This window comes from Ascidiella aspersa, chromosome 8 (genome assembly GCF_963924565.1).
Source record: "Ascidiella aspersa chromosome 8, kaAscAspe10.2, whole genome shotgun sequence".
NCBI lineage: Eukaryota > Metazoa > Chordata > Ascidiacea > Phlebobranchia > Ascidiidae > Ascidiella > Ascidiella aspersa.
In genome coordinates, this window is record NC_139454.1 from 21,452,140 (window position 1) to 21,475,487 (window position 23,348).

The 23,348-nt window shown below is 35.4% G+C and overlaps 1 protein-coding gene across 2 annotated transcripts; it reads left to right on the top strand.

The window, feature by feature from the left end:
* The first annotated feature begins 1,807 nt into the window (after positions 1-1,807).
* Positions 1,808-21,863, top strand: LOC146136841 (exocyst complex component 3-like). 2 transcript variants are annotated; one of them, XM_083395131.1, is made up of 20 exons: positions 1,808-2,043; positions 3,239-3,408; positions 4,309-4,438; positions 4,887-5,018; positions 5,560-5,669; positions 6,301-6,414; positions 6,888-7,077; positions 8,836-8,911; positions 9,160-9,259; positions 10,091-10,256; positions 11,802-11,889; positions 12,215-12,339; positions 13,061-13,197; positions 13,508-13,583; positions 14,286-14,470; positions 16,275-16,380; positions 17,685-17,768; positions 18,216-18,308; positions 18,717-18,840; positions 21,237-21,375. In XM_083395131.1, exons 1-19 carry the CDS (start codon positions 1,909-1,911, stop codon positions 18,831-18,833), a joined length of 2,334 nt encoding a protein of 777 aa, XP_083251257.1. In that variant the 5' UTR covers positions 1,808-1,908; the 3' UTR covers positions 18,834-18,840; positions 21,237-21,375. The 2 variants fall into 2 exon arrangements, with proteins under 2 accessions (XP_083251257.1, XP_083251256.1); XM_083395130.1 differs by lacking the exon at positions 18,717-18,840 and having other exon boundaries at positions 21,237-21,863.
* The last annotated feature ends 1,485 nt before the right edge of the window (positions 21,864-23,348 follow it).

Here is a 23,348-nt window from a genome sequence, read left to right on the forward strand (position 1 = left end):
GAAACGAAGTAAATCTAGCCTCAACATTGTCAACAAATTGGCTAACCGGCAAAATCATCTAAAATAGATCATAACTTGTAATTGATGTGAAAGTTCAAGCATATTTAAACCAGCGAGAGATACACACATGTATGTGTTTATACACTGTGATCTAACGGTTTCTAAACCCTGTGAAGCTTTCGTTGTACTATGACGAAAGCTGTAATCTAAAACTAGGTCTAAAACTAGATTTCGAGGTGCAAGATCACTGTGGTAAACACATATGTGTGTGCTTTATCATTGAATGGTATGGTTATGTAGATCCCCTCGATGTGAACTTGCTTGTAATAACAGAATGGAGCAAGAATGGGTGTCATTATTGATTTTGAGTCTTTGGCCCGCTCCCCTCTGAGACTCTGTAGCCTATAGTTGGTAGGGCGACGGTCCCGGTATGAATGGAGGTCGTAAGTTCGAACCTCGTGGCAGATTATAGTTGTTATGGTTGTTGAATTTTAACTATTTTAATCTTAGTATTTGAAGCTAAATACGTCATTTTAAAGCGAATTATAGTGCTTATTTTATTTTATTTTTTACGACTAGCTCGTTAACACGGTTTTCTCTACATACGTAAATAGAAATATTTTCTCTTTTTTTGGAATAAAACATAAATATATACGGATGTGTTCATAAGTTTAATGGTGAAAATAACGGCCCAAATAGACGTAAAAAACAATCACCCGATTCGATTTGTTTTCAACGCTTGTAGCGCTCGTATTGGGATAATTCGGGGCTTTGAAGCGTCTGTATTAGAACACCTGTTTCGGTCGCTTTACTCGTTTCCCGTGGAGGTCCACTGATCCACTGGTGGGGTATGTTTACTGCTTAATGCGGATAGCTTATTCCACTCGCTCAAAGCACTCACGAATCTCCGTGAATGTGATTTACTGGCAAGCGGCTATAGAGAAAAGCAACATTTTTTTTTTTTTATTACACTCAGGTAACGATTTAACCCGAAAATTATGAAAAAATAAACTACTTAAGTAATAACGCATAAAAACAGCAAAAAATATCTTTAGTTAACGAATAACTAGGAATCCTCCCTGATCACAACAATAAAATGGGGATTTCCCCTGTGATGTTTTTTGCAAGAAATAAAATTTATGTAAGGTTGTCTTCAATTATATAAAGTTGTGGAAAATACTTTAGCCAAATGTTGAGTCCAAGGCAATATAAGGTTTGACGTAATGCATAAATTATAATGCAGCTACCCTAGGAGAAACCAAAGGGAAGTAAGCAGCTCGAAATTCTTTGCGCAATATCTCCGGAAGTAAACAAGATATCGATTAGAAATGTTTACACATTACTCAAAGCAACCTAAGTAAGCTAGCAATCAGACTTTTTAAAAAATATAATAATTTGATTATTTACGAATATTAATATTCATATTTAGGAATATTAATATTCAGTCATATTCGGCCCTAAAATTAAAATGTGCCCTAAGTGACTTACATAGGGTGATAGCTTAAGCTACGAGTCTATACTCTTCAAAATGAGATATGACTCGACTGCCAATTATTCGGGGATAAGTTATTAATATTTATTCAAAAATTCAGAAATGTCGATCATTTTTTAGGAGAATAAATGTAATAATAACAATGACCCACCCGAAGTGTCCATCAGTTATTTTCCCCTGCTTGTCGGGTTAATTGCCTCTTTCAGTAACAAATCATGCAGTAGTACCTTTTAAAAAAAACTACTTGTTGCCTATAAATAATAACAGTCTTTAATTTTTATGCTTGTTTTGTCCCTTTTCAAAGCTCATGTTTAATATGTGGTGGTAAAACAATTTATGCTGAAAACTCAAAACAATTTTTGACAGTAATCTAAATTTTTCGAACCTGTGAGCTATACATAAGTTAATGCACTATAATGGAGCAGCAAAAAATGAGCAAAGCTGAGATTGAGGCAAATGAAAGCGCCATTAAACAGGTTTCTACAATGTTGCAAAGGCCTGATCAGCTCGACAAAGTGGAGCAATTTCGACGCAGAGTTGCCCGAAAGAAGGTATTTATTAATTTTTAATTAATATTTTTGATTATAATACTGAACTTTGTGACATAACACGTATGTTACTTATATGACGTTTTTGTGGGCCATTTTCTCTAAACAAGTGGTTTCCAAATTGGAATCTGAAAAGGTATAAAAGGGCCCATATAATAACATCTTTTATTTTATAGGATGAGTGTATGTTTTGTAATGAATTTTAATAATAACAAATGTTTTGTTTTACAGTACCATGATTTCAAACTATTATTGTACCGTAATAATTTCAATTTTCTCTGTTTTACACATTAAGGCAGGGGTTCCCAACTTGTGGTACGCGAAGGTTTTTCAGGTGGTACGCGAGTAGCCTTCCGTTTTTTGCACAAAACCCTGGATTTAAAACTTTATATTTTGTTTTTCTGGTTTTGTTTGCTTAAAAAAAATCCCTCCCACCCCCGAAGCCCATTCTTATTGTTACGAAACAATGCGATCTTCAAAATACAGGCCATGTCAATTGTCAACAAGGAGCACAGTTGATTTGAAAAGCGTAGAATGGCGCTGTTGGACAAGTGGGCGTTAATTCTGTCAAATGATTGCTCTTGAAGATATAATTTTCTGTTTTATAGCCTAAAAACTACAAATAGCGTTGAATAATGCTAGTTGTAAGCTTAAAATACATAAAAATAAGATTCAATCAAGTTATAGTTGTTCTGCAAGAAGTGGTACACGTGACACCACAGAGCGTCCAAGTGGTACGAGATCTTAAAAAGGTTGGGAACCCCTGCATTAAGGGGACCCAATTATTATTCTAACCTTTTTTTTAAACAACATCTCTTAAAGTCTATGCATACTGAGTAATGAAACTTACTAATCTACAGTTTTTTAAAACCCTGGAAGTATTCGTGATCATTAAATCAGATTGGAAGTTGTCTAACACGATTTTATCATAAAATTTAATTTCAATATTTTCTAGTTATTTTTTTGTGTGGTGTAATATAATTTTTTTTTTTTTTTTTATAGTTTAAATTCAATCAATTCTCTTTCCAAACTGAAATAGAGGACAATAGCTTAAATATTAGTTTACATTTTATGGGTTTCTTTCTAATGCTATTGGTATTTGTGGGTTTACAGAAAATAACATTTGTTGTATTTTAACAAACTGTAAATTACAAAGTTCAAAACTTGTGTCTAAAAGTAAAGAAACATTTTTGTTCAGGCATCTGTTGAGGCAAGATTAAAGGCAGCTGTGCAGTCACAACTGGATGGAGTTAAAACTGGATTGAGCCAGATGACAGAGGCTCTCAATGAAGTGAAAGAAATTAAATCTAACATGAGTGATGTGGATGACATGTACATGAACTGTGGATCGTTAAGTGACAAAATGAGGTGCTCAGAAACTGTAGTACACTGTAAAGATGATATTCAGTCACTCATAACATTGTTATCTTATATGGACATCCTGTCGATTTATATATATATACAGTGTCTTTAGTGTAAATTAGTTCTATTTCATTAAGTCAGTGTTTTTTTAACGTAGACCCCTTAAAAATTGTTTTGTGGTTTGCATGGACCATGGTCGGAGTGGGATTTTTAGAGATGATGGCTCAAATTCCAACAAATTAAAAACTGAAATAAAGTCTATTTGTGGTTAAGAAGAAGGCGCAAAAAAACGTTTTTTCACTTCAGCTATTTTAAATTTATTTCCTATTTTTAAATCATGCAGTATGAAAACAATAATGCCCTCATGAACCCCCTAAAATTCCCACTCATCCCGAAGGGTTCCACGTGCCCTAGTTTAAAAACCACTGGATTAAGAGCTACTATGTCTGACAGACTTGTAATAACTTTGTTGCTGATATATGTCACATGTTTCGAAACGCCAGATAATCACGTTGTAAAGCCATTATATATATACTAGTTGTAAATTCTATACTAGTTACTCATACTAAATTATATATATACTAGTTACTCATTGTAAATTATATACTACTTATTCAATGTAAATTATATACTAGTTACTCATTGTAAATGACAGATCTGGGTCTTGTAAATCCAAATTATTAGCTTTGTTCGTCTGCCATTGCCAAGAATACCAACCATATTTTTAAAGTTGGATACTTCTTATGTCTATACAATCTTTGATATTTCTGAAAGCACATTTTCTTTTCTGATCACGTTTGTTTTTTTAGACTGCTGTTTTTATTTTTAAAGAGATTAACTTGGTTTATGTTGCAAACTTAATTTTCCAATTACTTTTAAAGACATAAGCTTCAATGAACTTTTCAGAGACATTAAGCACATAAGTGCCCAGCATCGACAGTTGGCTGCAGCAATGGAGAACCTAAAGCACATATTTGGTGTTCCTGAAGAAGTGGCTAAAGCAAAGGAAAAACTTGAAGAAGGACAACTACTTGAGGTTCCCCAGTTTTTTTCGTAATAACTTTCTTTCAGCTCTTAATAAATTCAATAGAAATATGATCGCTTGACCATTTTTAGTACTGCCGTCAGGAATTTTTTTTTGAAGAGAGCTAACTGCTTCAGGTTCCCAAGTTTTCAATTTGCTTTACCTTATGTTTCAACTTTAAAAAAATTAAACTTATTTAATCACTATCAAACTATGGAGAACTTCTTTAACTTTTCATTTTATTTGCACGTCAACTCTCTAAAGCCTAAATGAAAGTTGTCAATTTTATTATGTTAAGAATTTTGTGTGGTACGACAATGTTTAGATTTTAATCCAAAACAGGGCTACTGACACAAAGTGTAGTTAGGGTAAAAAAACTGTTATTTTATGAAAGGTAGAGCGTTATGTGCAATTTAACAACCTGCCCCAATAAATGGCTAACTTATTTTTATGTTTACAGGCTCACCAAGTTCTTACAGACTTGGAAACGTCCAGGGACGACCTTTTGTATGAGCAGTACAAATTGGAGAACCACAGTGCCTCGGATATTAAGCAGCTTCAATCTTACTTTGCAGAGACTGAAACTTTATCTGTAAGTGCAGGTTCATATAAGACTTTGTCATGGGCCTTATATGTTATTCTACATATATTTTAGCTGGACTTGTTTTTGTTTGTTTACCTCCGGGGTTATTAAACTTTTGTTAACATGTATCCTAAACAATTTGTGTTTTTAAGAAGGGGTCAAAGCTTTTTTTTTTAAAATTCCTATTTTTAAATAATATACAAAGATTTTTATGGCATTCCTGGACCCCAGTTTACTTGTACCTGGTTTACCTGTATTTTTGTAAAAAATTGTTGTCACTTTTATTTTATTTTTTAAATATATTTTCTGTTTTGTATATTTAAACAACATACTGTTTAAATAGAGAAATCAGGTGGCACTGTATAAAGACAAATTGTATTTGATTCTCGACAAGCTTTCGCACAACCGTGCTTCATCAGGTCAACTGTTTAAATAGTTTCTTTTACTTGAATGTGCTTGGTTTTTTTATTACAATTTTAGTCAAACCAGTCATAAGAACTTATTTTTAAAATATTTTCCTTGAAAAGCTTTCTTTTATTTCTTGTTTTAGGAGGAATTGGGAAATGCTTGCTGGAAAATTCTTGCAAAAGTTTTAACCAATGTGAGAAAAGACTCGGCCATGATTGTAACTGTTCTTCGTATTGTTGAAAGGGAAGACAGGTTTGGCAATTGACAATAATACTTTTAACAGTGCTAACTTAATTTGGGTACAGTTCATAATATGCAAAATAATATGCAAAACAAAACGTTTTTTTTTGATAAAAAAACTTAAGCTGGGGTATTGTTGATATAAATAAAACAAAAAATATTTTTGATAAAAACTAGAGATAGACCGATATAACGGTTTACCAATAATATTGGCCGATATTTGGCTTCTATCGGTATCGGTGAATGTAGGTCGATAATTAAATATTATATAGTATAAATAGTACGAAAATATTATATAATTTTTTCGTGTACAAAAACAGTATAACAAACAACTTACCCGTTTTTGGAATAAAAAAATTTGGGTTTTAGCATCACCAAGTTAATATGCAAAATAATAGTTTAATATTTAGTAAAGGTATATAAAATAAAACGTTATTTGGATGTTATTTTTAATTAATTCAAATTTGAACATTTCCTAGGTATATAAAAAAAATCGGTATTAGGTATCGTTTGACAAAATTGTAAAAATCAGGTATCATATTGGTCTAAAAATGTGATATCGGTCGATCTCTTATAAAAACAATTGAAAAACGAGATTGCCGTGGATTTCGTATTTAATACAATTAGGTATTTTTGCTTGCAGGGCTGACACTAAGATGCAAGAACAAGAGCAACAGTCTGGATTTCTTCCTCCAGGAAGACCAAAGAAGTGGAGAGAGAGAGCAATGGAAACTTTGTGGAAAAGTGTTGATGACAGGTAATTTACGATGTTTTCCATCATTGTAGACTAGTAGGTAAACCTAATGGAATGTTTGCTTTTCACTAACAACATTGACATTTTTCTATCCGTTGCTTCAAATTGTTTTGCTTGAACGTAAGCCTCCTTTGTCAGAAGTAATTTATTTTATTTGTATAATTATAATACTAATTAGTTTTAATAGTTTTTATCTTTATAAAACATTTTTTTTTACAAAATTTTAGTTTTTATGGAAGTCTAACGTTTCCTTATTTTATCCAAAGTTTGTTTACAAAGACAGCTTTCTGCTTAAAGTGCTTAGTTGCTCTCTTCGTGTTTAAAAATATGCATTTTCTGTTGAATAATCTATAAGAAATATAAGATTGTATAAATGCGTACCAAGTTAGTTGAACTGCCCAAGTACCCAACCTTTGTGTGAATTGTAAGAGTCATTGTGCCTTTGCCGACTAACAAGAACTGCTTTTGATTGGCAGAATCGAGAGTGACGTTTACGATCTGCGCGAAGACGACAAGATGTGGCTTGTCAAGCATCTCGAAATCTTGCGCAAGAACACACTGGAGGATCTGAGAGTGATTAGGTTCCTTTGCCTTCCTTGCTTTCCGCCCAAGTACAACATATTTGATATGTACGTGAGATGGTATCACCTGTCGCTGGCAAAACACGTAAGTAGGCAATTCTGTGCGTTGTATTTAGATTGTAGATTATAAATACACATTAGGGATGTCTGATGCTTGTCATCTAATTTCGATACCTATACATAATATTTTCAACATACCAAAATGACGTGATTGATATGCCAAAACTAAAGTGATGAAATTCAAACGCAAGGTATTTTTGCGGGTTAATAGGCCAAACTTTGCTTCGGTGTTAAGAAGGTTACTTGTCATTAGGGATGTTCAAAGTAGAATACCAAGGTATTCTAGAATAATAGGTTTCGAATCTAGAATAACGAATTCAGAATATCGAATCCTAGTATAATTTTATTAAATTATTTAACCTCGTTTTTGTTTGGGGAAGGGATTTTTTGCTAACATGTGTACATTATAATAAAAAAAATCTCATATATGTTTAACATTCTTAACAACTGTCATTTGAAGCAGTTGTATAAACTGTAATATGTCCACTGTCCAGGTTGTTGCCAAAACTTATATTTTTGCCAATAGTGAGTACAATGCAACACCGAACACAGAACTATTTAGCAATTCGGCCCTGTTTTTAAAGCATTGTTGGGTTTTTGTGCTTCTTTTTTTGACTAAAATGATCTGTTATGCAGTCAAATAATAATGTACTGCAAAGAATAAGTTACTATTGACAATTACGCTGTGCATTACTGTATAACCTCGCTGAATATTGGCCTAAAGTTGACCTTAAGTAACCCTATAGCGCATTTGGTTACATCCAGCACCTCTTACAACGTAATGTTACGTTTGCAACTTAACGCATTTAGGGAAATTAGGAACTCCCCACCTGAAATTGCACGTTAGTCGCTCGCCCAATAATGCTTGATTGACACCTAATTATTAGACGAACGTTATCGCGAGACGCGGTAATTGGTCGCCCGAAAAAACGCTGACACTGCACTAACTGGTTACATTTAAGGCAATCACTATAAATTGGTCGCCGCAGCGACAGGCCAACTTACTACACGCGTTTGTGCAATTAGGCGCGACAGTCGGCGGTAAAACGTTAAATTATATCGGTTCCAATTACCCGAAATAAATGGCAGAATTGGATTCGAATCTCATCTGGATTCGAATCCAAGGATTCGATATTCTACTTTGAACATCCCTACTTGTCATAACTTGTTTACTCACTGTTTGTTGATAAATTTTCCTTAAACCATAGAAAACTTTCGGTTGCTTTGCAATAATGCTTGAATATTAATTTGCTGTCAGATCGGCACCGATGCCACCCTAGTATTGGACGAGATCCGATACTGTATTGGTTATCGGCTCCGATCCTGCATAATCGGACATTTTATTCTAGACATGCATATTTAAACTCGTATTAGCCCACTTTTGCGCTAACTTTATGTGTTAGTCCATGTTACTTAATCCTCCTAGGGAAATAGGGTGTACTGTTTTAATTTTACAATAGTGTGCTTTGAGTTACTTTTGGCAAATGTAAGTATAAGGCAAGAATGTTGCCTGTTGAAAAATGGTTTAGAAATCTGTTGATGATTTTTACACTCCTAAATTATTGAATAATCGTATTTTATCTGGAGATGTACTGCGAAAAAGTTTAGCCATGCCAAACTTTAATTGACACGTCATCTTTCATCTTAGCATTATCTTTTAAATTAATCACAATTTGCAGCTTTATTAAAAAAAGAACAACATTTTTGCTACGAATGGTCAAATTCACAGTATTGTTCTTCTAATCTTCTGTAAGTTTTTTTTGAATTTATTTATTCTTTTTAGCTAAAGAGGTTAATTGAAGAAGGCTTGGAGGGAAATGAAATTATATCGTTACTCACCTGGTTGAACCAATATGCAGGTATAAAGGGCTTATTTGGTATTTCACTTTTATGGAAACTACTTAAAGTAATAAATATAATTGATTGAATAGCTAGCAATATATGTTGCTTTTTATTTGTAATTTACACAAGTTGTCCGAAAAATTTTTCGAAACAGAATTTTGGAAAATCTATAACGTGCATGAGCCGTCAATATAACGTGTTTTAATTGTTATCTCTTTTCTAATTGTGCTATACTGATGGTGCAACTTTAATTTTTATCGTTCAGGACCTGACCTTATGGGCAACCCGGAGCTTGCATCCCACATCAAAACAAGTGAATTACCGGCGCTTTTGGAGGATTCTGTAAGCGAGAGTCTTATTCAAAAGTAAGAACAATTTTTCGAACTTATACTGCTGCATCGTGCTTGCCCAGTAGGTTTGTTCAAGACAACACAGTTTTATCGAATTTATTTGGGACCCCCTGGGTTTTTTTGGGTGCGTCTTAAAACCCCACAAACCAAATCGGAGAACGTATGGTTCATTATTAACTGTGCTACGTCAATTTGAAAATTCAGATTAAGGGTAAAATTTTGAAAAAAAAATGTTATCCCCCCCTGATTTTTTTTTAGTTTTTTTGCATTGCTTGCCTAGTGACCCAAATAGACAGGTCGTCTAAAATAACCTAATACGCTGGCAGCACTGAGCCTAAACGTTGAGATTGCAAAAAGTTATTTCTCGGCTAAGATGAGAGTTCTGGAAAAAATATCCGAACCTAAAAAAACTCCCGTAAAACACTGTCCTTAATAACACGCCGCGTTTTCTGCAGGACTACACGTTAGTAGTGTACCGGTATTGAAAGCCGAAGCCAACTGTTGCGCGCGTCAACCATGTCATACTTGTTTTATTTGAAACGCAAAAACAAGATAATAAATCTGTAAATTGTAACTGAGCGACAGTAAAAATTCCTTTGGTCCAGCATTCAACAAGCGGATCCCGGTAAAAACTCCTGCTACATTTATTCGATGTTTATTCACTTCGTCCAGGTTTATTGCTGAATCATACTATGTTAATACGGCCACGTAATTCTTCTATCAGGCACGTTTGCATTAAGCAGGAAAAATGGCGACTGTTTATTTCCAATCCAATTTACAACGTCAACACAAACGCCTGTCGCTTCATATTTGCACTAATGCGGCCCCACTACGTTTTGTGACCAGGTACTTCGCGACCACACAGAGCAACATGCTCCTGTGGACTGAAAAGTCGCTTCAGAAGGACGCAAGCGACTGGAGACGCGACGAGGAACCGGAGACCGACGTGGACGGTTACTACCGCACCTCACTCCCCGTTATCCTGTTTCAGATGATACAACAGACCATTCAGGTACCGCCGACCGTTCGTTGGCGGGCCTGTTCGTGAACCCGCCTGTTTAGATAGATAGAGATCGCTCTTATGGTGTAAACCAGGGCTAATCAACTATTTTTAACAAATGTCCAGTAAACAAAAGTTTAAAATTTTCTTAGATCTGTCATAACTCTCCTGAAATAATTTACAGTCATTCAAAATGTAACACGGTATAATTTACCTATGACCTTCGCTTCAACTGAGAATTTCTTATGTCCGTTACCAGAAAGGGGTTTTCAATGAACAGCTGCAGTTGTTTGCCAAGAAAAACTCATCAAATCGCATTTCTAAGTAAGTACTGAGACAGATAAGGTCCGGATTCAACACTGAAAAGGTCCGCATTCGGACCGCGGTCCTCCAGTTGAGTAGCCCTGGTGTAAACGATGTTATAAACCGACGTTTCGGCGGCGGATACCTGCTGGCCTCATCAGGGTTAATGAATAAAACGACAATGTGTTAGCCAGCTTATAGAAAACGAATATGGCAGTGATGTCTCGTATAACCATCACCTGCATGAGGTACTTTCGAGTCAAGAAAGTGCCTGTGATCCATGCAAGTCTACGACAATCTTAACATAGAGTTACCTCCATCAGGTAACATATTGATAGACCGATGTCATAAACCCACGTTAGCCAGCTTATGTAGTGTAGAAATTGTAGAATAAAAACTATAGATTGACGAAACTATTTCTACTCGAAATTAGCTGGCTAACGTATTCTCGTTTAATTATTATTAACCTTAATGAGGTCATCTGATATCTTCTGCCGAAACGTCAGTTTATATCTTCTTTCAAACCAGAAGAGCGATGTCTAGTTTTATCGTTAGTCTATAGCAGGGGTTCTTAAACTTTTTTCACCGCGGTCCCCTAAAATTTTTTTTTGTTTCGCGTGGACCACAGTAAGCAAGAGAAATAATTTTCAAAAATGACGTCATAAATTGACGTCACAACACAAATCGACTTAAGAAATCTGCAGTTTTCGGTCGGTCTAGAATAAGTCTAAATACATTCAGTGCAAAAAGGTTTTATTTTTGATTAAACACTAACAATAGATTACTTCTTAAATATACACTAATATTTCAGTTTGGCCTTCACGGACAAAAACGTTTTTTTTTAATTATTTAGACCGATGAGGTCAGTTTGTATCTGTTGGCGAGCCTTTAATTGATACCTAAAATTATTTAAACCAGAATATGGATTGCTGTATTTTTATATGTTGCTGAGGGAGCAAAATTTAATTTCGTTCGCTTAAAGTTGCGCTGCAACATTTTTTTCGGGATTTCCATCTTTACTCATTTTTGTTTAAATTATTTTCCAATTACCCTTCTTTCTGTCAATTTTTGATAAACAGTTCACTTCAAATTAAAAATGGCCTAAAAGTTTTTTTGTTTGCTTAAAGTGACAATGAAACTTGCCGCAATATATATTTTATTTCAAAACAATACCGAGATTGGTCTGTTTTTTTTACTGATGTGATTCTTTCCATTTTGCTTAAATTCTAATTTACATTCGTTTTTTCTCACAAGGTTGCCCAAGTCATTTCCGAAGAGTTAAAGAGGCGGGTGTTCGAAGTTTGCATCACGGAAATGAACAAGTTCGTCCGTTCGTACGGAGGTAAACGTTTACGAAATTACTCGCGCAAAAATAAAACATAAACTGTTTTGTTTGCCAAGATGAGCTCAACGTCTAACTCAGGGTTTCTTAAACTGGGGTCCATCTACCCCTTGGGGGTCTGTGAGCTAGTTTTAGAGGGTTCGTGAAGGCCAATTGAAATATTAGTGTATATTTAAGAAGTAAACAATTTTTCAAAGAAAACAGGTTATGACCGAAATTAGCAGATTTGTGAAGTCTATTTGTATTGTGACGTCAATATATGATGCTATTTAAAAAAAATTGCCTACCATGGTCAAAATTAAAAATTCAACTCTTCGTTTTGCAGAGGCCATTGAATCGTACAAGGATAAGCACTTTCAGGACCGTGAGCTTCCAATGTACTATCCCCTTTACATGGTGGCCGTCACCAATAATTGCGAGGCGTTCACCGAATTTGCATTCAAGTTGCAGGTGATTGAAGTTCGTTTTGCATGTTAAGAATGCAGCTAAATTTTTTTTACCGCTGCGCGGTCTACGTATCTTTACCAGGTTCAAGCACTCATACACAGCCCATTGTTATTTGTTCCCTGTTTGTCTGCTGTTATAACGTCAGTTGTGTGTATGACGATTCTTTATTGACAGTCGTAAAGTTGTTTGGTCACCCATTTATATTTTATAAAACGTTTTTGTTTTGGAATATTTAGGGTTGTTTTTTGACGTAGCATCAGTGTTGTAATGACTTTGGTAACTCATTTCAAATGGCTTGACTTGACTAAAGTATTTTGGACGAATTCCTTTGGTTGGAATGAAGTGTTTTCATTAGGAATTTTTATCGTAAAATCGGGTTATTTATCTCAAGTTTTCAACATCAGTATTGACTTGTTATTTTCATAAAACGACTTAATTAGGACTTAAGTTCTTTCCAAAAGCACTTGGACTTACGTCGTTTAAAAGCGACTTGTTTGAAACACTGCGTAGGACACACATTGTAATATTCACACAGAAAGCATTTTGTGGGCGTTTAAATGAAGATCGATTGGCTTTGATAGTTATCCTAAGAACCGTTGCTATTCATTTTTTATTGTTGTGTTGCCTTACTTTTTTGGTCGAATTTACTTACAATTCGGTCAAAAGATAATCGCTCAGCTAATAATAACATTTTTCTATTTATTTTTTGTGGTGGCTTTTACAGGGCGAGATGCACAGTGTAACGGAACAGACCGGCAACGCAGCGTCTAATGAACTTCTTCAGATGGACCGTGACCCTGGGGAAATTACGGGGGGAAACCCCTTCGAAGACACCAATGAAAATGACCTTCCTTTTGAACAGTAAGCAGTCGACTCGAATCATAATTAAACCCCTGGTTAATTCTGTTAAAGTGTGGCACATTGCGAAAGATGACATTCAAATAGAAATTGTATTGATCAATTTAATTTAAACAATTCAAAAATGCGTTTAGATAAAACGCGTAATTTTAAATCAATTAGGATTATGCTTGATTTCCGAAAAAAACCTTAAAATTTGCCCTAGTAAAACTAGAAACTCACCTAGTAATAATTATAAATATTAAACTAAAAAAATTATAATATATATTTTTTTAAGTTCTTATTTTCCTGTCTATCAGTAATTTTTGCTTAGATTTCGTCGTGAAATGGACCGAGTTGCCCAGTCGGCGTGCGGTTATCTACTGGACGAGGTTTTTCTCGATTTGGAGGTGAGAAAAATCCGTCTAATCGTTCTATCAAAAGCCAAACCGTTGGGTTCGAGTTTTACGCAGCGTTTAAAATAGAGAACTGGAAAAAGAAGGTATATGGAGGCACTGTATAAAGACAAATTGTATTGAGATATCGCCAAGCTTTCGCACAAAACCGTGCTTCTTCAAGTCAAATTTGAAAGAAGAGAATCGTTGCGGTTTTAAGGATGTTTTTTTATCTTTAAAATAGAAACAAGTTTTAAGGACACAGTCTTTTTCTATTTACTATACAGATGAATTTATAAAAAAATCTCCCTCCATAAAAAAATATTTTTCCCAGGTTACTGTATAAAGCAAGGCGCGTGCTATGGCTTTGTGTAGTTGAAATAGGACAGAAGTAGAGCAGCAACTAAAAACAGTTTTTAAACTTTTGCTTTAAATTGTCGTTTTACCATAATAATTTTCCCTTTGGGACAAAATACACGGGTTTTTTCAGTAATTTCACTAAAAATTAAAAAAAAATCCGTAATATTCAATAAAATCGACATTTCGCAATTTACAGACTCTTCAGCAATAACTCATGCCATCATCAGTGTAAAAATCAAGTGTCTCGATTGATGAGGGCACGAGTTATTGCTGAAACGTCTGAAAATTGCGAAATATCGATTTTATCGAATATTATATCTTCGATATTTTTACTGAAATTTTCCCTTTGCTTATTAGTCCCACTGCAAGTCGCTTTTCCAACGTTCGTGGCTGACCGACCGCTCGGCTGTCGATACAGTTTGCGTGACGATCGAGGATTACTACAGTGACTACGTTCACCTTAGGCCTCGCTACTTCCGCTGGATTATGAGGGAAGCCGAGAGACGGGTTGTGATCGAGTATCTGCGCGCCGTACTCGGAAGGTCAGTGTTGTTGGACCAATGGGCCATTGTGTACACTTATAGTGATGTTATATAATTAATTTAGGGTCAGAGCCGATGCCCTCAGCTAATTGGTAGTATTGCTACTCGTCGGATACTGAGGTTGCATAGACGCGGAACCGTTATATATATATAAGTGAGCTTACAGTTATTCCATACAGCGTTGGCTTAGAAGAAGAGTGGCATTTAATGGCCACCACGCTCACCTGACCTGACACCAATGGATTTATTTTTGGGGTTTTGTAAAGAACAATGCGTAGGAGAAGAACCCCAAAACAATAAATTTACTTTTAGACCCAAACCCTACTTTTTATAACCCTAAGCCTACTTTTCGTCCACTCTATATATATATAAATTAATATCGGGATTTCAGCCGTGGCTTGCGATTCATAGCAGAGACTCCACCTTGATAGGTTAATAACTGGAGTATCAATTAAATTTTTATATCTAAAACCAATTTGGGCCTGATATTCGGAAAAAAAATCACTTGAAACGTTTCAATTTCATCTACTTTGTTTGTTTGTTTGAGCATAGTAATGAAGTCATTTGTTATCGGATTTCGATACTTGTCCAAAATATCGGGTATCGGCATCGGCATTAATCGTCAAGAATCGGACATCCATTCTTCTATTGCAAAGATTGGGTTAGGCCGCCTTAGTGTTTGTTATCCGGTAATTTCTTCGTCGCGCAGCCCTAGAGCAGTGCTTCTTAAGCTTTTTTAGTTTCGTTCTCCCCTAGCATCTATATCCAGATTTCATTCACCCTTGTCTCATGATATGATAAAACTATCTCGTCTATTTTTAACCGCACAAAATGATGTAGGCTGTTTCGATTTTTGTTAAGATCAACTCAAGCTAAGTTTTACCATTGAAAATCTACAATTTCTCGAGTCCAGAAATGTAAAGCTACAAAAGCAGAAAACACAGTCACCAAATTTTGTACACACAGTGCAAAACAACTTCATTATTACATTAAGCAAAAAAAAACCCAGTTCAGTAGTCGATTTACTGCAGAGCTATCATACATTTCTGACGTTTCATCCTTATTTGCCCCTTTTGATTGGTTCACCCCTGCAAAAATTTTGTTCACCCAGGGGTGAACCATTCACCAGTTTAAGAAACACTGCCCTATCGCATCTTATCAATGTTTAAATGTCGTCGGATCGGATCATGATTTTCTAAATTAATAAATTAGCCGATGCTAAAATGTTTTTGTCATATTGCTTGGCGCGTCGCAAGTTAAATGATTTTGAGAACCACTGCTTTAATTTATTAAATTTGAGATTAAGAATGAAAAAAAGATGCATTTTTTTAATTTGTTTGGGTATATATTTAAAAGAGGGACATTTGTAATGTTCGCGCGAGAAAATAAGAAAAAAACGAAAATGAGTCAGAATTTTTCAAGGATTTATGTCTTATTAATATTAGTGCTGGTTATTCTGTGCAATTATTCCCATGGAATACAACATATCACACTTCACTAGGTGATACACCTACATTTTCTGGAGACCACACTCAGAGGAAAAATCGTTGTACTTTTGTCTTGTTTCAAAAAAGCCTTGAAAACGAAAAATCATTTCACGGTACAGGAAGAAGAAATATAGTGTTCTCGAAAATTGGTCATTGGTCATTGATTATCATTATTATTTACTTTGCACGTGTCAATCCAGATAAACGAACAAATATGCCAGTTAAGTCGGTGCGTATGTATGGCGAAGGCGCGGTTAATACGCCTCTGGCCTCTGTTAGCCACCAATATTAATGAGATATTATTAATACGTCTTTAGGAGAATAAAGTTCAACAACCAGCAAGAACGATCTCGGGCCGGGGAGAAGTTGTTGGAGGAACGCGAGCTTTTGTCTTCTCTTTTCAAGAAATTGTTGCCGTCTGGGGTTCGTTTGCTCTTAAGCGCTGTTTATCTAGCTAAACGCTGTTTATTAGAATGGTTAAAGCATTTTGCAATATAACCTAAAGGTAAAATCACTTTTAACTAATAAAAATGATAAGTCCAGTTACAGCCTAAATCATTTTCGTAGCAAGACAAGTCATTAGCTAATAAAGTATATATAAAAATATAAAGTAAGGTATACGTAGTAAAAGTATACGTAGTAAACAATTAAGAATGATCAACTTATTCTTTTGAGCATTATTGTAACATCAATTTACAGAGCTACATTATTAAAACTAGCGAAAACAAACTATTAAACTAAAATGCAATAAAACTGTTTCATGCGTACTAATATCAGGTAAACACCCCCATTTTTTTAAATTTATTAAATAAAGCACTATATTTAACCTTAAGTCAGTTTCCCTAATTGCTTAAAACAAAAGCCAAATATTTATAATTCTCTCAACAGACTTTAGTTAGTCCATATACAAGACATTTACCTAAAGTTACCTAAAGTGTGTTTAAGTGAAGTTTTTGACTTAATTAATTAGAACATGTTTGTAAGATACACATTAGGAAGACTCGAGTCTTTAGAGCAGTGCTTCTTACACTTTTTAAAGTTTTGTGAGCATCGATCTCCAGATTTCATTCACCCTTGTCTAATGATATGATAAAACTATCTCGTCTATATATAACAGCACAAAATGATTTAGGTTGTTTCGATTTTTGTTAAGATCAACTCAAGTTAAGTTTTACCATTGAAAATCTACAATTTCTCGAGTCCAGAAATGTAAAGCTACAAAAGCACAAAACACAGTCACCAAATTTTTGTACTTAAACACTCAGTGCAAACAAACTTAACTATTGCAATAAGCAAAAAAACACCAGTTCAGTAGTCGATTTTATTTCTGACGGTTCACCCTTATTCACCACTGCAAAAATTATGTTCACCCCGGGGTGAACCATTCACCATTTAAGAAACACTGCTTTAGAGGACGCATACTATGATGTTCAATAAACATTAAACATGAAAAATGCGGTAAGAGACTCCACCGAATCCAAAGCGATCCAATTTTGATCTCGACTTATGGGTTAAGAAACACTTAATCTAAAAATCACCCACTATCATATTTGTCGACAGCTTTATGCATTACAGACTGTGGTTAATGCGATGGATAATTGCTTACAAACGATTTCAAGAGCGCACGAAGAAAATACTGTATTAAAAAACGAACCGTCACTGTCTAAACGCAATTGGTTTGGCATAATTTATTGGAACCATTCATAAAAATCCGACCTTCTTTGCAGGGTGTTTCCCCGTGCGAGGCCCTCATTCCAATCGCCGAAGTCATCAAACTTCCCGACAAATCGATGATGTCACTCGAGCTGTCCGTAAGTCAAAATCGATCGCCTTTAAAAATGGTTCGCTTTGAAATAGTAGTAAACTAATTAGAAGTTAAATAATATTAAATAAAAATCAACTATGAATCAAAATTCTGGATCCGCGACTAATTAGTGAAGCGAAAAATATTCGACGACTTCCGCCCTCGGAACAACGAGAGTCTGCTTTGGCAATCACCGTATTTTATTTAAATTAAATTGCAAATTGGCAAAAAACAAACAATCAGTTTTAAAAATCCGTTTATTTTGAAAACTCCTTAAGTTATCGGCTGACATATCGGCTAAAATTTGCTGTTACCGATATATCGATGGGAGCGAAATATCGATCGATTGTAATTATCGGTCAACCGATATTACAATCCACCTTCAGTTCAATACCAACGAAAAGACACGAAAAAGTTAGTTGGCCACAACTTTTTACGCTGGTTTAACCAACAGGGCCTTGTGACCAAGTACAACGACGCCACCGTGGAACAGCTGCAAGCACTACTCGCGGTCAGGGGCGACTTCTCCGCCTCCGAAGCCAAAGAGGTGAGGCGTGACGTGACGTGATGTAACGCTATAATCAGTGACGTCATAAATGTGATGCTCGTGGATGACGTGGCCCTTAAGAACCAATCGATATTTTGAGCATGGGCCTTTTTCGACAACGGCAAATGGTTTAATTTTTTTTAGTTTTTTTATAAGAATTTTCAGCATGTCTCGTTATATTTTTAATTTCATGTGTCAATAGAAAATAAAAAAATAATGCATGATTACAAAAAAAATTAAGCATGCCGTTTTTCAAATGGTTGGAAAAAAATTCATTTTCACTTGTTTTTCGTTTGTTTTTCATTTTCCTTCCGCTTGGTATGCTACCGATTGCTTTTGCCTGCTCCGCGCGTTTCCGGCCAATCACGTCGCCCCGATTGGTGCCACGCCCACCGCTTCGACCAATAGCTGGCCGAGGATCTTAAAGAGGACAACCGGGACTCTCTGACCGACGACAGCGAACCAGAAATCCGGCTTTTTGCCGACGTGGAAAACGCCCCGGCCACTGGATTCTTTAGGAATTAACCCTAAGGTAGTTTTTTTTAAGTAATTGATTAAAAAGTCCGCACCACATTGGCACTGCTCGCTAGCGAGAAACTGAAAACAAAATTGTCGAGTGATGGCAGCTTATTTCGCAATATGGGAAATTTGCTTTATATGAAGTTGAACGGCTAGAAAAACAGAGAACCTATATTTGAATAAGCTAGTTTTGGAGGACTTACCTAATAATTCAGTAGAATCTTGCCTTTTATCCTATAGGAAAACCTGGCTTTTTATTGGGCAGCATGTCTAAAATTTAAAATAACTAAACATTTCCCTACTTGCTACTTACCTACTACTTATAACTGACCCACCATCACAATTAAAAATGTTAAAATGTTTACCTTTCTTTCTACCACCGTGGCGGCAGCTGCTCCGTATTGGATACAGGTTGTCAGAGGAATGGGCTCAGACCACTACTGATTTACTTAGACATTCCTGACTTCTTTTTCGGTCATTGGGAAGAACCCAGCCACCACCATTTTACTCCCTTTCTCTCAGTTAAGACCACTATTGATGGACAACAAATAAAGTAAAACAGAGAATGTAATAACTTTTTAAATCTCAAATTCGGGTCCATGCGTTACCCACAGCTAGTGTGGTTGTATTCTATAGTTGGGTGACTTGCAATCATACTTTAAACCTTTTTGCACACACAAAAAAGCCCTGTTTTCGCCCATGGACTAAAAAATACGGTTGTAATATTAAAATTTAACACTGCACAGTAAGAATATCGGGCTTTGTTAGAGAGTCTTGCACACTTTTTGTGTTCGGCCCCAAAATATCACTAAAATATGACTACTGATTTAAGCTGTATAATTCCCGGTAATAATACAAAGAAGATTAATCATAAATTAATATTTGTCTTTATTACACTATAGATTCCAAAAATCTTTATCACTCATCGTAAGACTTCACAGGTTATTAATGTATGCATCAAGGTATGACTGTGGACTACATTCGTAAAGGTTTCCTTTCGGTTCAATTCTTTTCAAGTTTCTAGGCTTAAAACAAATAAGTTTTATTTACTCAGATATCCGTTTGAATTTTGTAATGCTCGTTTGAAACATTTCATTTTGCTTGTGTGGCATGGTTTCATTATCGTCCAGCTTTTCGTTTTGAATTTCATTACGGTTGATGAGCAAACGTGATTTTTCGAAATATGAAGCTCCAGTTACCAGAGTGGACGTCGCTGTAGAAGTGACGCATTCGACATACAAAAACGATTTGCACATTATACACTTTGGCATTGATTAAGATGATTTTGACAAAAAACGTTGTAATAGCTATTGAAAAGTTTGTGTAAAAAGTGTGAATGATTCCGTCTTTAGGAAAGTTATAAGTTGAAGAGCAATTGCCGACGCGTTATTCGATATATTACCAAGACGTTATAAATTGGCGCAAAGCGCTAACGCAGTACTATGTATGGGTTAATTAGAATCACGCTTAGACACCTTTAAACAAAAGAGATTCTCGCAAATTGGTCTAAAATTTACTAGGAAAGCGCATGTTTATTTTTAGCTGTAACGTAGTTCAATCGGCAAAAGCAATGAATTGGAATCGAAGACATGGTTACGTGTCTCTAGGGTTCGCCTTTGCTTAAGCCGCAGTTTGTTTGTTGAGTGTCATCCTACGAAATAAATGGAACAAATATAGATAATTTTCAGGTATTATGATCAACTAATCAAATTATTGTTTTAGTGAGCAAGGGTATTTTAGGGCTGAATTATCAGAGTCGCAAATTAATAACGAGCTTTATGATATAAAACTAAAACACACATGAGTGTGGTGTGTATAATTGCTTAATCGTACTATCAATCATGACGTAACACATCATAGTATACCGGAGCCTTCAGAGAAGCTAACTAACCGAAATCAGTTGATCAATGTTTCAGTGACTCGGTATGTTTTCGTAGATCCCTTCTGTATAAAGTCGCGCATACGAGCACGATGCATCAGGCAATGGTGGATGGTTGTTTCTCCATACTGGTTCCGTCTGGGCCTGTGTAGCTCAGTTTATATAGCGACGGTCCCGAGATGGTCAAAGGGCGTGAGTTCGAACCTCACCGCAGGCTGGTTGTTGGTAAATGTAGGATCGACTTTCACAAATATACTAACAGAATACACATTGAATTCACTATAGGTCTATAGTTTAAGTTGTTGTTCATGCACTTTGCCGAGGTTTATTTCTAAATCTTGGTGAAATGTTGATCATTAAACATGAAAGTGCTCAAGAAGCAAATTTCAAATCGCAAATGTTCTTAAGGGGGTGTTCACACTTGCGCAATTGCGAACAACAAAGGGAGCACTGGTAGGACGTTTTTAGGGGAACTAAAGTATTTTAATACAACCATGAAATCTCCACTGACTCTTGGTCGATTTGTTCAGCTCTGTACTGAGGTGTGCGACGGAGAATGGAACTTACGCACACCAGTCAAAACCTCTGGCGGGCTGTACGAAGCGGCTGGTCTTCAATATGTAACCAGCGTTCCAGCCAAGACCGCCCCTTCATCATTGCTAAGCCGTATTAATAATCTAATCGATGGATAATCTTAGATGGAAAACTGACCAGCTATTTGCTATCACATTGCTTGATTTTGTGAAAAAAAATATGTTAGGTTGCGTTTTAGTAATTCTTCTGTTTGTATATGGACTGTAAAATTCTGTTGAGTTAGTTACGAAATGATGTGATGTTTTTTCTGATTACGTTTAGTGGTAAACGCCACTCGTGTCTTACTTTGCATACCAAACAAATATGTGCTAGCTTTATTACAACCTTGACTTGTATTCCGACATTAGCGCTGTGCAATAAAATAAATGTTGTTCTATGACATTTATTAGTATTTTGAATCAGCTTTTTAAAGTTGGCGAAAAGCGCGTAAACGGCGCGCACCAATTGCTGGTTATCTATTTTGGTTGAGCACTGTTCAAAGGAAAGGGTGCTTTGTGTGAAACGGTGGTAACTTTTTTGAGCGCGACCCAAATCTGAGTTTAATGAACTTGTCACGACCCAAGGCTCGCATCAAAAAATGTATTTTTTTACATGCATGAAATAGAAAAATACAGACAACCAGACGTAGTAGCCTACACAGTTCTATGAAACAATGATTTATTACAAACAAATGATTGATTCTAACTTTTTACAAAAGGCCTACTACCTGCAACTAATATCCTCATAGTTGAAAGGCACAAACCTATAGCTAGCATCGAAAGAAACGAACCTATTGGTCAAACTGAAACGGATGCTCGAACTGAAACGGATGGTTTTACGTTTGAAAGGAAATATATGGAAGTTGTTCATCAATTCGTTTCCGATTAATTTACCCTTGTATATATAAAATTATATTATGTTACAATCGACTTGCCTTCGGCTATTGAAAGCATTTTTCACTGTTAAATAAACTATATTTACCGGTACTTCACATTCTGTTTCGATGACGACCTTTGACATTTGAAAAAAAATTAACGCAAACTAATTCGAAATGACGTCATTATTGTACTTACAAGCAAAATAGAATACGAAATGTTCAAATGCATGTTTTGCACCCCCAGCTGTTGACCTGATCTTTTTTATACAGTTTTTTTTTAAGGTGATTAGTAGGCCTACAGATGTTATACCTAGGGCAGGTGAGTCCGCGACTCATGCGTAAAGAATAAGGTTGAGTCAGGAGTCTGGCTCCTACCAAATAAACCGACTGTGTCGAGTTCGAGTGCGTAAAAACTTTTTCAAGTCCTATCAAAACGACAGTGCTTGGCCTGCTAATCAGAAATAACCCATAAACCTCAGATATTTTAAACATAAGTTTTGCCCACAACGTCACAATGGTTTGACTCGATCGCCAATCGCGGTGGTAAAATCTGTTTAGATCAGTGGTTCTAAACATTTTCTATTTGCGGAATCATTTTGGTGGTTTTAAAGCGGCCACGTACTAAAATTTCAACTAATAAAAAAATATAACACCCGACATTTTCTTATACACGTACCAATTTTCCAAATGATCGACTTATTTTATTTTTTATAATACCATTACGGCTTTGCTAAATTAGGCTTTAATTAATAATTACTGGCGAACTTTAAGTGCATAATTTTAGTCACTAAAAAAATGCAGAGTCATAAAATGTTATATTCAAGCAATAAAATCTTATATTGAGAACCCGTAGTCACAGATTTAGATTGTTGTGATTTTTAAAGTTTGGGTACTATAGGCTCCTATCATTGCCAAATTTTTATATTGTGCAAAAGAATGTTTACTGTAGCCTACTGTTAAATAATGTTCAATTTTGAAGGTGTCTTCACGTTTTGTAATGTAATTATTTTGACCGCCAGCATTTTGAACCAAGAATCCACCCTCTGTTTTGGGTTTGTATATTGTTAAGCTTCTATTTTGTGTTTGAACAATATCATTAAAGTATTCAACAATATGATTAATAATAAAATGCTCATTTTCTAGTTTTACCGATACGGTTGTTTATTCTAAAACACTTTTAGGCCTCGTTTTG

Excerpts from the sequence above, each read along its gene's own strand:
- LOC146136841 (XM_083395130.1), top strand. The coding sequence starts at position 1,909 with ATGGAGCAGCAAAAAATGAGCAAAGCTGAGATTGAGGCAAATGAAAGC. Across the intron at positions 4,439-4,886 it reads AAGAAGGACAACTACTTGAG|GCTCACCAAGTTCTTACAGA; the intron begins GTTCCCCAGTTT and ends TTATGTTTACAG. Across the intron at positions 5,670-6,300 it reads ATTGTTGAAAGGGAAGACAG|GGCTGACACTAAGATGCAAG; the intron begins GTTTGGCAATTG and ends TTTTGCTTGCAG.